At 37.6% G+C, this 16945-nt stretch overlaps 1 protein-coding gene across 1 annotated transcript in view; it reads left to right on the top strand.

Moving 5' to 3' along the window:
• RAD23B (RAD23 homolog B, nucleotide excision repair protein) overlaps positions 1–16945 on the top strand; it is a 44748-nt gene that overhangs the window by 20182 nt on the left and 7621 nt on the right. Inside the window, exons 3-7 of the mRNA XM_061426418.1 lie at positions 635–714; positions 3560–3828; positions 8007–8062; positions 12141–12268; positions 15436–15568. Coding sequence (XP_061282402.1) covers positions 635–714; positions 3560–3828; positions 8007–8062; positions 12141–12268; positions 15436–15568 — 666 coding nt within the window. The remainder of the gene's footprint in view (positions 1–634; positions 715–3559; positions 3829–8006; positions 8063–12140; positions 12269–15435; positions 15569–16945) is intronic.

The raw sequence follows: 16945 nt of genomic DNA on the forward strand, positions 1-16945 counted from the left end.
CAATAACTTTTAAAATGGAAAACTAATTTCAAGGAAAAGGAAGCCTGAAGGAATCTTGACCTTATGTCTGTCATTCTGCATGACTGAAGTCATACAGTCCATGTGGCTTACTCAGTTCTGTATCTTGACATTTCTGTGTCCCAAGTCATTATGAGTACTTACTTTTTATGGCAGTGAAACATTTCTGTGTTGCAGGTATCCAGTATTTGTGGGAGTAAGAAGTACTTTTCTCCCTCCATCAAGAAGGTTTATAGGTTATTCCCAGTCCGGGTTGGGGGTAGATCTTTGAGCGTCTCAAAATTGAATTTTATTTGTTTTCATGATCTCCTGTTTCTCAGGACCTAGTTAATATCTCCTTACCTAGCAAGTCTTTTTTTTTGAATTACAAATAATTTTTAAGAAGTGCTTGGGATTCAGATATCTACAGACAATGTATGTGCTTGCTGTCTTTTAGTCAGATGCTCATGTCTTCTTAACTAATCTTGTATCCATTTATGTATATCTTGGCTGATTGGTTAATGTTTCTCTTTGGGGAAAGTTTTAATTGATAAAATTAATGTTTATGATTGTTTTAACCTCAGTGTAAGACCGTTTATGGTGCCTTTAATAATATGTTTTTTTCTTAATGTACTAGGCAAAATCCTCAATGATGATACTGCTCTAAAAGAATATAAAATTGATGAGAAAAACTTCGTGGTAGTTATGGTGACAAAAGTAAGTTTCAGCCTCCTTGTATATATCTTTATCCATGTGAGTTTAAAAAAAAAGATCCCAAGTCTTTCTTTACACTTACTTTTTAAGTGAAAACAGTATATATACATCCATAGTGGCATGCACTTAATAGTTATTAAGTGTGTTAACAGTTTGCTTTGAGTCAACCATAATGTTAATAGTTTTATGTACTTGCAGTTTGAGCATAATTTTAAATATGTTGAAACAGTTGATACATGTGAAATGTCCTGTTAAGCATTATTAGGTATTGTTGGATTAGTAAAATCACAAAATATGTAGTTAGAGAATGTGATTCTTCAAATGTTTCGTATTTTATAGTTTTTATTAAGAATGCCTTAAAAGGACTTGGCTAAATGATGTACTAGACCTAACAAATGCCTGAAGGCCAAAAAGGCATATAGACTAAAAATTTCAGTGATATTTTTTAGTCAATGAGATAGATTTTTAGAAACTAGAAAAAGGGAAAGACAGAAAGATAAATAAATATGCAGTAGAGTGTTAAGACAGTAGAGGAGTGGTGATACTTATGACGCTCATTTTTAAGATTGAATTATGATCTAAATTCTGAGCTCCTAATAATCTAGGGATAATGCTACTTGCAAGCACCCAAACTAAATTTAAATAGGTAATTGCAAACCAGTTTGTCAAAGACTTTTTAAGTCTCAAAGGAATATATGCAGTAGAAAATAAAGAGTTGAACAAACGGATTTTAATTACTGCATACTTTTGTAGTAAGAAACAAACAACAGCTCAACATTTCATATGTATTGGGGTTAATTTTTTAAATAATTTGTTATATATATTTAAGCACTTAATTATTAAAATATTAAACATTAAATACAGATTAACAGAATCATATGAGGAAACTTTGTCTCAACTAGTTTTTTCAAAAACTGATAAAATGCACAACATAAAATGTACACATTTAATCATTTTTAAGTGTATGGCTCCTTGGCATTAACTACATTCACATTGTTATGTAGCCATCACCACCATCCATTTCTAAAACTTTTTTCATTTTCCCAAACTGAAACTCTGTACCTGTTAAAGAGTAAATAGCCATGCCGTGCCCCAGCCCAACACCACTGTTACCTTTTCTGTCTGTGTATTTGACTACACCTTATACCTCATATAAGTGGAGTCATACAGTATTTTTCCTTTTGTGATTCCTTTTGTGACTTGTTTATTAATATTTTCCTTCATAAAATGTCTTCAAGGTTTGGCCGTATTATAGCATGTGCCAGAATTTGTCCTTTTTAAGGCTGAATAATACTCCCTTATTTAATTTTATCATACATAGTATGTCTGGTAGCCACAGACATTTGGGTATGTATTTGTTATGGTTTTATTTCCTTTAGTATTATGGTAACCTTGACTGTTAAGAGCATAACTAAGTAAGCAGGCTGGGTCTCAGAATAGGTGCATGCGTTTGAAAAACAGCTACTTGGAGCCAAGCAGATTCTTATTTTACATAGGCCAGCTTTTAGAAGGGGAAGAAGACTGCTACAGTTAAACAATTTGGAAGCAGTGAGAAATTCCCTTATTACAAAGAAGAGAGAAAAAACTATTAATATCAAAAGTTAAGCAGAGGACCTTTGAAAAGCAGATGGGTTTGGTACTATTTAGAGTGAGGTTTGAAAAGCTGTTTGTGGCAACAGAGACCTTGAGGACATGGTATATTATAGTATTATATTAATCACTATACATATATATATATATAACATATATATGTATAATCAGTATTATATTGATCTTAAGGGAAATAGTAAATGGACATAATGCATTTAAATTACATTCTTATCTAGTTGGAGTTATAGAACATTAATAATTTGCAGGAAATTACGTTGGCAATAAAAATCGCAGAGCCAAATTCAAGACTCTTACTATAGGTAAAAGAGGGGGGCTACGTCCCATCCCCCTACCTGCCCAAGACGTTTTTCCCAATACACTCTATACCAGCTCAGTTAGAATAAGACACAAGTCCACTCTTTTACAGTTTGTTGATTTATACCTGGGGCACTTATGTTGAATTTTAATCTCATCTTCCAGCAAATCAGTTACCTTTTTACCTTAGGAAAGTTATGAACTAAGTAGGTCGTGAGCATTGATAGGCCTTCGGAGAAAGATAAAACTCATATAGTGTGATTTTTACACATATGTAACTGCTTTTTGCTTGGTGGGAATGCTTATGGCTCTGATTTTAGTTCAGAAAGTGCTGAGCGTGCAGTTATAACGTTACTTGGCCTCTGTTTAACTATATATACATCTCAGAAGTAATGTTAGTCTCTTTGTACTTAAACCCATTGGCTTCTGGTCAACATTGGGATTTTCTTCCCTCTTCTAAAATACAGCAGATTATCTGGCATGTTCATTAATCATACTTCTGTTTATACTTTAATTTCAAGGGAGTTATTTTCATAATGCTTTCAAATGAGGATAAATACTTGAAAGTTGTAACCAAGAAACTTCAGTTATGAAGTTTGGGGGGTGAATTATGTGTTTCTTTTATTTATTTTTTTGGATACACACATTCTTTATGTTTTAAAATATTTGCTTTTTGGATTCTTTTTCATAATGATGCTAAGACTGAAATCATTGGCTAGAACTAATTGAGATTGATAGTTGATATATATATGCTCTTAGCAGCTTTGAATGTGTAACGTAAATAATGATTCAGATTGCTGCTGTTTATCGCTCGTTATGTCACCTTACAAAATTGCTTTCAATCTAAAAATTTGTATTGTTATGTTTGTTTATAGCATCCAGAGGTCAGGTAATAATGTAGTATTTTATCATAATGCATGATTTTGCTTTGTAATGTGTTTAGCCTAAAGCAGTGACAACACCAGCACCAGCTACAACTCAGCAGTCAAATTCTGCCGCCACCACCACAGTCAGTTCCTCCACAGCGCCAGCTGTGACTCAGGCCCCAGCCCCTGCCCCCGCTTCGGCTCCCACTCCCACACCTGTGTCTGTCACTCCAGCACCGACGACAGCATCTTCTGAGCCTGCGCCTGCTAGTGCAGCGAAGCAGGAGAAGCCTGCGGAGCGACCAGTGGAAACCCCAGTGGCCACCACCCCAACGTCAACCGACAGGTACGAACGGGGCTCCAGGAAATTGCATAGGAGGGTGTTCATAACAGGTACTTCGTGTGTGTATTTATTTTGATTATTGTGTGGATCAAACAAACTTTCTATCTAAACTTTGAACCCTGACTAAAATAGTATGCTTTTTATGTCTGTTTAAATTTCCATAATCTGGATTTTTTTTTCTTTCTCTCCCAGGGAGAAAGGAAAAAAAACTTCTGTATAGAAAAGTTAGGAAATACAAATGATGCAAAAGAATAAGAATCATAAAATAACCTGACAGTATATTATAGCTTGACATACAAACAACTTGACATTGTCCCCCATCATTATTTGTTGTATATTATTTTACTATGGTCACATCTGTCATCTACATCTTTCCATATCAGTAAGTTTTTCCAGTTGCTACATAGTATTGTGTTCAGGTCTGACATTTGTTTGGTCTTAACCTTAGAAAAGAAATTAACATCTTTGGATTTTTCCTCATCTGTAAAGTGTGGATGGCAGTAAAAACTACATATTACAGTGCAAATTCCACTCCTTAATATCTACTGTAGAGAAACCAAACTTGTGCACAGGGCTGTATTGCTTGTGATTGAGGACAGATTGGAACTAAGTTAAATTCCATTAGTAAGAGCATGACTTGACTTGTTATTTGTTCATATTAGAGAACTGTGCTTATTCATATTGAGCGATAGTTGCTTAGTCATGTCCAACTCTTTGCGACCCCATGGATTATAGCAGCCAGGCTCCTCTCTCCATGGAATTCTCCGTAGTGTGGCAGTAAATAGGCAGCATCAACATTACTGGGAGTTACTTTGAAATTAATTGTTAGGCTCCACCCCAGACCTCTGTAAATCAGAATTCTCGACTTGAGGGTCCTAGAAGTCTGTTTTTTAACAAGCTCTGCTAGTGAATTCTAGTAGAGTCCCCTAGGGAGATAGTGAAAGAGAAGCCTGGCCTGCTGCAGTCCATGGGGTCTCAAAGAGTCAGACACGCCTTGAACGACTAAACAGTAAAACTGGTGAACTCTTAGGCTTCCTAAAGTTTAAGAAACTCTAATATCCAGTACTGTAGCCCAGGTAAAGTATGCAGTATATATGCATATTAGATAAATGTGGTTTCAAGGCTTTGTTAATCGAGTGAAAAGAAGCAGATTGCAGAACAGTAGAGTCAGTAACCATAAACCAAACAAAAACCACATGACAGTATTCATATTGTCTGTGGGTTAGCATGTTAATGTGTAGAGAAACAGTAGCAGAGGGACCTCACGCTAACTGATAAGATGGTTTCCTCTGGGGAGGGGGAGGAGTGTGGAGTTAGAATCAAGATTTGAGTGGTGGTTAAACGGTATCTCCGTGTTATCTGTAAGGTTTAAAAAGAAAAAAATGTGCAAAAATAGCACAAATTGTTCTATAAAAGAACATTAATGAAGGGTCTAATTAATTCTGCCACGTAATAAAATGTATTATGCACGGTCAGTCAGTCAGTCAATTCAGTCGCTCATTCGTGTCCGACTCTTTGCGACCCCATGAATCGCAGCACGCCAGGCCTCCCTGTCCAACACCAACTCCTGGAGTTCACTCAGACTCATGTCCATCGAGTCAGTGATGCCATCCAGCCATCTCATCCTCTGTCGTCCCCTTCTCCTCTTGCCCCCAATCCCTCCCAGCATCAGAGTCTTTTCCAATGAGTCAACTCTTCGCATGAGGTGGCCAAAGTACTGGAGTTTCAGCTTCAGCATCATTCCTTCCAAAGAAATCCCAGGGCTGATCTCCTTCAGAATGGACTGGTTGGATCTCCTTGCAGTCCAAGGGACTCTCAAGAGTCTTCTCCAACACCACAGTTCAAAAGCATCAATTCTACAGTGTCAGACTTTATTTTTGAGGGCTCCAAAATCACTGCAGATGGTGACTTCAGCCATGAAATTAAAAGACGCTTACTCCTTGGAAAAAAGTTATGACCAACCTAGATAGCATGTTGAAAAGCAGAGATGTTACTTTGCCAACAAAGGTCCATCTAGTCAAGACTATGATTTTTCCAGTGGTCACGTATGGATATGAGAGTTGAACTGTGAAGAAAGCCGAGCGCCAAAGAATTATGCATGGTAGTGATTGCAAATTTAGAATGGCTCTTATTAGAATGGCTACTTGATGAAATAGTAGTCTAGAAACAGACCAATATACATACAGGGACTTAATATAAGATAAAAATAATTTCAGACCACTCTGGGAAATGCTGTTGGGGTAAATGTCTAGTTACCTGGAGGTCATCTTATAAAAATAAGTTTTATGGACTTCCCTTGTGGTTTAGTTGTTACGGCTCTGCAAGCAGCATCGGTTTGATTAACTGGTAGAGGAATAAGATCTCATATGCTGCACAGTGTGGCCCAAAGAAAAAAGAGTAAATAGATTTTAAACAGAAAGATTTAATGTAGAAGTGAAATCGTAAACTAGAGGAAAACATGGGAAAAACAATCTTAACACAAAAAAGTCATGAAAGAAATGATTAATAAATTTGAGTACAGAAAGAATTTAAAGATTGGAAACCAAACAGGTTCTTATTAGTTTGATTTGATCAATTAAATGGAAAGTCATGCCTCTCTGGGAAAAATTGAGGCAGTTGTAGTTCTTCTGACATGCAGTTATTCCAAAACATAACATTAAGACACAAGTCAGTATATAGAAACTAGTGGTGGTGGTTGTCTCTGGGTAGGGTCCAGGGCAGCAGAGTTTCTTTCCATATATATGTGTGTGTGTATAGTGTTGAACTATAGTTCAAAAACTTCATTTTGAAGTTTTACCTTCTAAACATTAGTTAATGGAGGTACATTAAAAATTATACCAAGTGCTGCTGCTGCTGCTAAGTCACTTCAGTCGTGTCCGACTCTGTGTGACCCCATAGACGGCAGCCCACCAGGCTCCTCCGTCCCTGGGATTCTCCAGGCAAGAACACTGGAGTGGGTTGCCATTTCCTTCTCCAGTGCATGAAAGTGAAAAGTGAAAGTGAAGTCGCTCAGTCGTGTCCGACTCTAGTGACTCCATGGACTGCAGCCCACCAGGCTCCTCCGTCCATGGGATTTTCCAGGCAAAAGTACTGGAGTGGGGTACCAAATGCTAGTTTTACGCTTACCAGTTATGTTGAGTGTTAGGATGCCAGGCACTTGGGCAGAAGTAACCCTGCCCACAGCACCTGGGGATACAAGGATACTCTAAGTAATTTATGAATTCAAAGTGGGGTATTTCCGTTGTCTTGCTGTGCTGTAGGGTTTTCTCAGAACTGAAGTCTACTGAGTTTTGTTTGTAAAATTGGGACACAGGTATATGTGTATATTGTCTCTGTGTATGTTGTAATTTAAATTGCTAACTGCTGTCTTGACCAGTTTTGTGAACCTCATTTTTCTTTGGCCTTCTCTTCCTGGTCTTTCATCATCGTATTCGTGTCTACTTTGTTTTCTAGACTCATCTTCTTCACTTGCCTAACAAAAACTTAATTTTTTTGTTTTTTTTTTTTAATATATTTGGGAGATCAGGAGATGCCTCCTCTGCTTTTTTTTTTTTTTTAATATTATTTGGCTGCAGCAATTCTTAGTTGTGGCATGTAGGATCTTGTTCCCTAGCAGGGATCAAACCCAGGCCCCTTACATTGGGAGCATGGAGTCTTGGCCACTGGGCCACCAAGGAAGTCCCATGAAAACTCAGTCCTTTTAAACTGGTTTAAAACTTGGTTATAGCTCGGGTCTGTCCTGCCTCTGCATTTTTTTTTTATGCTATGTTCCTTGCTTGAATACTTTCTTGCAGTTTCTGTTTTCGGAACTTAACTATAAGATCTAAGTGAAATTCTACTATATAAAGACTTCCCAGGCCTTTCCAGCCAAATACAGTTTCTACATATGCTGTTTATCATGTACAGCTTTTGGTATTTCTTTGACTGTGATTTGACTTACAGATTATTTGTAAGTTCTTTAAATGATGGATTTTCAGAACAGAATGAGTATTAAAATTCTTCCCAATCCATAAATGTTATGGATAAAGCTTTGGGTTTTAATCTGGAAGCCTTTTTAAACACTGTAGCCAGATTTATACATTTAATTAAAACCAAGAGTCTGTACAAATTGGACAGCTACTAAGCTTTAAGGTAAATTTTACATACTTTCTGATACATGATTTTCTAAAAACATTTTACAGTACATCAGGTGATTCTTCTCGGTCAAACCTTTTTGAAGATGCAACAAGTGCACTTGGTAAGTATCTATATGGTGAATTACTTTTTAAGAGGGAAGAGGCTTCATTTCTCTAGATCATTTTCATGGTTGCTTATAATCAGGTGGTTAAATGATTTAGATAATTCGGTGTTACTGAAGACTTTGTAAATTAATGTTCTATATATTGAATCATTTAAATTGTGCTGTTAAGAGTTAAGCATACTTCTTTCCTTAAAGCAGATATATTTTCCACTTTCCAAATATGGGTTTTAAAATGAAGTTTAATCTGTGTATACATTTATTAGGAAGTGTCTTTGAAATGAGTATAAGATGTTACTAAATCTGTCTCACATTTCATCTTTATTCATTCACCTCCAGCCTTTACTCCAGGTTGTAGCCCTGTAGGTCCCCATCTGCATCTTGTTGCTTGTATTGTACTTACAGTGAAAATGCCGTTTTATCCTGACTTTTTACCTGTTGAGTAATGTCTTTCCATCTTCCCTTCACATGTACATCTGTCAGAACCAGTTTGGGTGTTTTGTCCGTTTCCCATTGTAACTGTCCCTGGGTTACAGTTGTAACTGGGTTACGCTGTGACTGCCCCAGGACAGTGCCTGCTGTAGGTGCTTGTTGTCGGTGGTTAGCTGGCAGCCCTGCTCCTGCCCTTTGGTACTCTTCTGTACCACAGGAAATGGTGGGGAGGTGGAAGACTGGAGCAGGTGGGGGTGCAGCTTCCAAAGAGTATGGGCTTCTGGATGCCCTGTGTAGCTGCTGCAGCAGCAAGGTTCCAGCAGCAGTAGTATCACGCAAGATACGGGTTGGCCCTCTGACCTAATTGAGCTTGAACTCTATGATGCCCTGATTGCCATGTAAAAAGCACAAGGTGCAAAATAGTTGTTTAATCAACCTAAGATCACCTGGGTGTACCAAACCCACATTCATACCTGTGAGGACTTTTTTCTGGGATTACCCTGCTACCATACGAGTATGAGTCAAGTGTCTAGTAAGCAGGAAAACAGAAATCACTCTTATTTCAAACAGTAAAAGCTTAATCTTAGGAAATTGTTACACAGGTTCTGGAACAGCTCAAGATTACCCAGGGATGTGTAAAATGCTCTGTAGCCTCAGAGCTGGAACCAGCCTACACTCCCCCTTGATGCTGTTGGAGGCTCTGGCTGTCGCTGTTAGGCTTCAGTTGGAATGCATTGATGCTGCCTGGCAGGAGCCCAGGAATGCACAGCTGTAGTTCCTCCTGCTGTGGTCTCTGGTGGTGATGTCTTACCTTTTACATCTGCATCTCTTAGAACTGCTATTATGGTCTCAGGATCCCTCAGCCCTTTAATCTTTAATTTATCCAGTCTTTACGTCGATACCCTGCTTCTTTAAATGTTTCTTCTTTGGCTTCTGTGACGCCTCTCTTTTCTTGAACTGTATCTCTGATTGTTCCTTCCTCAGGCTTCCTGGTTAATTCTTTGTATCTTTCCTGGCCCTTAAATGTATGGGTTTTTTCTAGGGTTCTGCTCTAGGTCATTGTTCAAAGTTCAGATCATGGGAATAGTAAATAACCACCCATACACAGTTGACCCGTGAATAACACAGGGGTTAGGGCCATCAACTCTGTGTAGTCAGAAATACATCTATAACTTTACGGTCAGGCCTCTGTCCATGGTTCTGCATCTGCAGATTCAACCAGCCATGGATCATATAGAAGTACGCTAGGAATGCAGTTATCCAATTGTTTGTGGACCTACACAGTTAAACCTACATTGTCAACTGTACTTTTAAGGATTCTCAATGTTAAAATTCCAGTACATATATCCCTCTGACTTCTGAGACTCATTCTTTAAGCTGCCAGCTGGAAAACCTAAAACCTCCATAAACTCCTTAGATTCAAAATTGACAAATTTTTTTATTCCTCCATCTGATTCTTCTCTTTTGTTCCTTTCTTGCTTCCATCATCATCCATGCTCTACCAAAGTATTAGCATCAACCTTGACCTCTTCCTCTCTTGACCAGTGAGACTAGGAGTCCTACCGATCTCCTTCCTAAAGTCTCTGGAATCTTTGTTTCTACTACCACTTAATTGCCTCAGCTGATGTCCCTCCCTTCCTGATGCTCTAGTATTACTCTGTTAACTGGTCTATTCCTTGCCACAGTGGAGTTTCTAAAAGGCAGGTCTAATGAGGTCATTGTTCCTTTCACAACACCTCCTGTCCTAGATGATAAGTTCAGAATTCATTCTTAATCACATTTTCTTCACTGTTTCTTCTGTCTCCTTAGCTCTGTCTGATGCTGTCCATTGTCCCTAATTTTCCTAGGAGTCATTTCCCTTGTACCTTTAGGATCTAAAATGTACCAAGCCTGCATGTAGACACTTCTATTTGAGTTTTTATAACTTGACTAATTAGGAGGCATGGCATTAAGGATTAGGTGTGGGAGCTCTAGGGTCTAGACAGCTTGTGTTTGTGTCTCTGCACCGTGGCTTAATAGCCATTGATCAAATTGTTAATCTTTCTAATAAGCCTCAACCTCATAGAATTCTTGTGAGAATTGAGTGAGAAAAACACTGTTAAAATAGTATAGTTCTGATACTCCACAGCACATAATTTTATTATTGATAATGTTTTCTTTATCTGAGAACTAGATTACAGAAAGTATACTGACACTTGAGTGCTTTGTGCTAGAATTGTATCAGTGGGTAATTAAAAATTTGAAATAGCTTAAGTACTTAATGGAATAGGAAGGGAAAAGTCATTAAACAAGATACCAAATGTTGCTCAGTGATACTTAGTTTTTTAAGCTATACTTTCATAGCTGTTAGAACTTGATTGAAAATTTTGCTATCAACAAAGTAAAAAGACAACTTATGGAATGGCAAGAAAATACTTGCAGCCATATATATGTATATGATAGGTTAACATCCTTGATATATAAAGAACTCATACAACTCAATAGTTTAAAAAAAAATGGGCAAAGGAATTGAATAGATACTTCTCCAAAGAAGATATACAAAAGTCCAACAGAAATATAAAAAGATGCTCATCATCACTAGGGAAACTTCTTAGGACAAATTGTTATTAGGAAAACTTGCTTTAAATCAGAGTGTTGTCTGATATTTCCATGAAGAGTGAGTTGGGGTTGGAGAGATCTCTGGGAAATGATTTACAGAGATAATTTACCATTTTATATGGTATGAGACATTCTGACTTTCTCGCTTCCAGCTCGTTTTCCCCTCTGCTTTGATAATAAAAGGTGTCAAAGGAAAACAACTTATTACAGCACAATTGATGGCTTGAAATATCCCCACTTCTTGCTTTCAAAAATCATTTCATCCATCTCCTCTTGCAGGTTGCCAGCCTCGACTTCTAATTCTGTTATACGTTTGTGCTACCTTTGTGCATGGTGTTGCTATTCTGTGTTTAACGTACTGTATTACTTTCCCACTGCTGCTCTGTATCACAGCTTAGTGGCATAACACAACATATTTATTATCTTACTGTAGTGCTGGAGGCTAGAAGTCTGACGTGGAGCTCACTGGACTAAAATAAAGGGACTAAATCATTGGGCTAAAATCAGAGCTGCATTCCTTTCTGGAGACTCTAGGGGAGAATTTGTTCGGTGTCCTTTCCAACTTCTAAGAAACTGACCACATACCTTGGCCATAGCGCCTTCCTCTGTCATCAGAGAAGCACATAGCATCTCTGCCCCTGCTTTTTTCTCTAACTTGCCCCCACTTATTTCTCTGACCCTCTCATCTGCTTCCCTCCTGCTTTTAAGCACCCTTACCATTACATTGGATTACCCATCCAGGTAATCCAGGATAATTTCCCTATCTTAAAGTCAGCTGATTAGCAACCTCAATTCCCTTTTGCTTTGTAACCTAACTTACAGTTTCTAAGGATGGGAGGAGGTGGATTATTCTACCTACCCCATGTATGTTGTAGTAGTTGTGTATGTGTTTTAGTTACTCATCGTTAGGTATTCCTAACACTGTAGTGCCTGACAGTGTATACATACGTACATACACACTGAAATTATGTGGGGAATGTTTGTTTATTAAATTTTCTTTCTCTTTTCCTCTTTGCCTTCCTCCATCCACACACACATCTCTTTTTAGTGACAGGTCAGTCTTACGAGAATATGGTAACTGAGATCATGTCAATGGGCTATGAACGAGAGCAAGTAATTGCAGCCCTGAGAGCCAGTTTCAACAACCCTGACAGAGCAGTGGAGTATCTCTTAATGGTGAGAAACATTTTGCTTTCTTTGTTCTAGTTGTTTAAGGATGAAATCTCAAAGAAACAAATTTTAAAGAAACAATAGCAGTTCATAAGATAATGGTGATGTATGCTCATTTGCATAATGCTTTTATTGGGTTGGTTTAATTAATTCTTTTATTGACATTTATTGGGTTTTCTAAAAGTTCTTTTGGGGTTTTCCATTACATCTTACGGAAAAATCAGAGCAAACCTTTTGGTCAACCCAGTATTTTTCTCAGTGAATTAACATTTTCTGTTAATAAAGTATAAGTGAAAGTGAAGTCACTCAGTCGTGTCCGACTCTTTGCGACCCCGTGGACTGTAGCTTATCAGGCTCCTCCGTCCATGAGATTTTCCAGGCAAGAGTGCTGGAGTGGATTGCCATTTCCTTCTCCAAGGGATCTTCCCGACCCAGGAATCGAACCTGGGTCTCCCGCATTGCAGGCAGACGCTTTATGGTCTGAGCCACCAGGGAAGCCCCAAACAAAGACCATAATGCATTGGCCGGGAAACGAACCCAGGTCTCCCGTGTGGGAGGCAAGAATTCTACCACTGAACCACCAATGCTGCTAATAAAGTATAACCTCTTCTAAAAGACTTGTGGTAAGACTTTGAATCAGAAAATGTGACTAAATGGATTTTAAAATTGGCTATCCACTTGGAGTAGTAGTGTCTAACCTAGTTACATCATCCTCTAAGGATGAGAGCTGTGTGTTAAGAGGGCTAGGGGTGGGGCAGGTTTTAAAACTAATTGAATCCAACATTTTAGTAGCTCTTTTTGCCTGCCGTTTGATCCTGAATGTACTATGTAGAGTGAAAGTTTCAAGTTGGAAGTCCAAGTCAAATTTTGTAATATGTAAATTTTTGTAATTAGTTGCTAGCTTTTAAAAATTGGGAGAGAGTGCTGAAAAGTTCAGATAATCTGATTTATCTGGACAACTCAGATCCCAGATTTTCACAAGGGTTTAGGGAAAATTTTAGGTTGTAGACTCCTCTACTAATAAAAGTTTTTGAGAAATAGATTGTTATGGGCATGAACTGAAACCCTTGATATTTTATGACAATGAATGTCTGTTTTACAAATGTGACACAGATCTAAAGCAAATTGTAAAAGTTTGTAGTAATATTGGATTAATTTTTTAGTCCTAAGATTTTATTCTGCAATTGTCGTTGGTGTGTTAGAATATTATCATAAGTCTGAATCACCCTAACCATCATCTCCGATCCTAACTCCTTGGAGAATACCATCCACAGTTGAGTCCATTACCTTGTTTCTAGTTGCGCTTCTGGTAGAAACTCCTTTTCAGAGAGTAGTTTCCGAAGAGTCCCTGTCATGAGCAGATAATTGCTTCTCCTCCGGTCATTTCCTGCTTACTGGCATGAGGTTCAGAAAATCTTAACATATCATTTTATCTTTTGAATTCTTTTTCCCATTGTCCACTTGAAAGTCTGTAAAATACTGACAGTTCATTTAATTATCAGTTTGAAATTGAGGAATCATACTGGATTGAGAGTTATTGTGGATCGGTTTATGGTTGCCCCTCATTCCTCCCCAAAAAATGTGTATTACATAAAAACATTGCCTTTCCTTTTATAGAAGGGCTTTAATTTATACCTGATTTTGGAATTCTGCATAATTTTAATGGTGTCATCAAATATTTTGACCCAGTAGATTTAAAATTTTGAGGTTTAAAAAAAATGAATTACTATTCTCACAGTTGCTACTATTTAGCATCAAATGCAAATAAATAGATGAGAGGTTCATGGAAACAGTTTATCCTTTACTTTCAGTTGAAGCAGGCACCTGTTTTGAGGCTTTGAACTGTTGCTAGTTTTTGATGAATCTATATAAGTGAAAGTGAGTATGTAGAAAGAAGAAGTAATGATCTAACAAAAAGCTAAGTCCTGTGTGTGAGAATTTGAGGTAGATCTGTTGCAGTGGTGATTAACTTTTACTTTAGCTAACTTGTTTGAGAATTTGATGGAGGCTTTTGGACCCTTGATCTGTATATAGTTTGTCCACACTTGATAGCTCCTCATTTAAGGGTTTGAATTGGGTGGTTCGCAGTGCCTAGAGGGAACATCTAATACAGCAATTATTATCCTGCTGTTTAGTGTCCTTCATTCTCTATATGTTTGTGATTTTGGCCTCAAATTTACTGGGAAGTGGAAGTGATTACTAGTACCATCTCATATTTATATGCAGTTATTTTCTCCTGTATTCCCTTTCCAAAACCTATAAAGATTACATAATTTGATAGCTATATGTGAGAAGTCTTATAAATCATTTTTATCAAAATAGGGTATTCCAAAAATCTTAGTGCAGTTTTAAGTTATAACAATTTCAGAAGATAATGTCACAAACTTAGAAAAATCATCACCCAAAACTTGAAGATTCTTTTATACCCATTTACTTTTTTCTTTCTTTCTTCCTTTGGGCCATACCACACAGCTTGTGGGATTTTAGTTTCCTGACCAGGGATTGAACCCATGCCCTTTGCAGTGAAAGTGTGGAGTCTTAACCACTGAACTAAAAAGTCAGATATGTCCTAATAAGATTTGTGTTGATATTTTGAAATTTTAAATAATTAGCTTTTTAATGTTAGACAGTATTATATGTAAGTTTAGGATCTTGCCTGATACTTTGGTGTTAGATATTAATATGTGTTGCCGTATAAACATCATTTCATGACTTTTTTTAATTAATAAAATTCCTTTATGTCTTACATCTACACTCTCTAGTTGGGTAGCTGTTGAGTACTATTAAGTATAAGTAAGTTAATACTTAACTCTTTTTTAAGTGTCTTAGTACCATTAGCCACATTTCAAGGTCTCAGTAGCTACTTGTAATGGGTATTTTTATTGGACAACATAAATATAGAGGTGTTCCAAAATGGTAAGTTCTGTTGGGCAGTGCTGCTGTATATAATAGCAATATGTATCCATCCATACCACATTGAGGCCATTTCTGATCTTGAATATGTGCAGATTTTGTTTGTCTTTATCCTTTGCTTTGAATGAAGCAGACATCTGTTTGATGCTTTTAGAAATTAGACAAGGATATTGAATAGACTTATAAAGTCTCTTATTCTGTGTAGTATTTAACTAACTTTGAATGATGAGCTATTCTAAAGCTTGGGAATTATGTTACAGGGAATTCCTGGAGATCGAGAAAGTCAGGCTGTGGTTGACCCCCCTCCAGCAGCTAGTACTGGGGCTCCTCAGTCTTCAGTGGCTGCAGCCGCAGCAACTACGACAGCAACAACTACAACAACAAGTTCTGGAGGTAAAGTGGCATCTTTTGATGGGGAAGAAATGGCTATGAGTCTTCAGTGTAAAATAATTTAACCTGAAGTACTTTTGAGGTGAGGTTCATTCTCAGAGCATCATAATTCTTAAAATCTCTTTTAGTGTTAGAGAAAGGCCCAGAAGAAACTATACTACGTGGATATAAAAGATACTCTTATATTAAACTTCATCTCTGCAGTTTTGGTAAAGGACATATTCTGTTTAGCTCATTCTAAGGAAGAGATGCTTCCCAGCTTGCATTTAGTGTTATATTCCGAAGCCATTCGGAATAGTTTGCGCACCTTGTCTCTTTCTCTGCCTATAAATATCATAAAATATAATTCCAAAGCCAGTAGGATCTTAATGGTTATTATAGAACCAAGAAAATGAAACCTAGTATATTTAATATCTTATATCTAGAGGTGAGAGCAAAGCTTGAATTCAAGTATCTTTACTGACTAGCACCCACACTTGGGTTGGCAAAGGTTTGACTAGAAAGCAAAGCCTAGAGCCTGTGAGAGGCCTGGGAATGTTCACTTTCATTCTTTCTTCTGTAAAATTGATAAAGTAATTCAAACTGTTAATTTTGAAGAGATCATTCCTTTATGTATTTCCTAGCTCTAATTATGGCAGTCAGTTCTGGTTCATAAAAATCCCTAAGCACTTTGTGTACAGTCTCCCAGAGGATAAGCTTTCATTTCCTGAGATTCAGCATGGAAATGGAGGAAGCAGAGCTGTGGTTCAGGTTTGGGGTACTGTCCCGTTCAGTGGCACTTACTGGATAACTTAGTTTCTGAGTCTTGTTTTCTTCTGTAAAACTAGTGTTACACAAAGAAGAGTAAATAACCCTGATCTGTGGCCATTTTAATTTGAATGATTGTCTTGAATAATTCAGGAGATAAGAATGTACATCAGAAAATTCTCACTAATCTTCGTAACCTCAAAAGCATAATTCTTTTGTATGCAATTAAAGAGGGTAGGTTTTTTTGTGTTTCTTAGTTTTGGTATATATATTTCTTAGGAATTTTTGTGCATCAGAAACAACTTTTAATACTTTTTATAGAGTATATGCAGGGCACAGGTTCTCAGTATTATTTGATAAATCGAGTGCCCAAGGCAGTTGTAGGAAAACTTCCTTCTTTGAGTGGTCTGTTTTCTCTACATTGTGTGCTGTGCTGAGTTGCTTCAGTCGTGTCTGACTCTTTGCAACCGCATGGACCGTAGCACGCCAGGCTCCTCTGTCCATGGGATTCTCCGGGCAGGAATACTAGAGTGAGTTGCCATGCCTTCCTCCAGGGGATCTTCCCCACCCAGGGTTGAACCTGCCTCTCTTACGTCTCTTGCATTGGCAGGCAGGTTCTCTACCACTAGTACC

The sequence above is a fragment of the Bos javanicus genome, chromosome 8 (assembly GCF_032452875.1).
Source record: "Bos javanicus breed banteng chromosome 8, ARS-OSU_banteng_1.0, whole genome shotgun sequence".
NCBI lineage: Eukaryota > Metazoa > Chordata > Mammalia > Artiodactyla > Bovidae > Bos > Bos javanicus.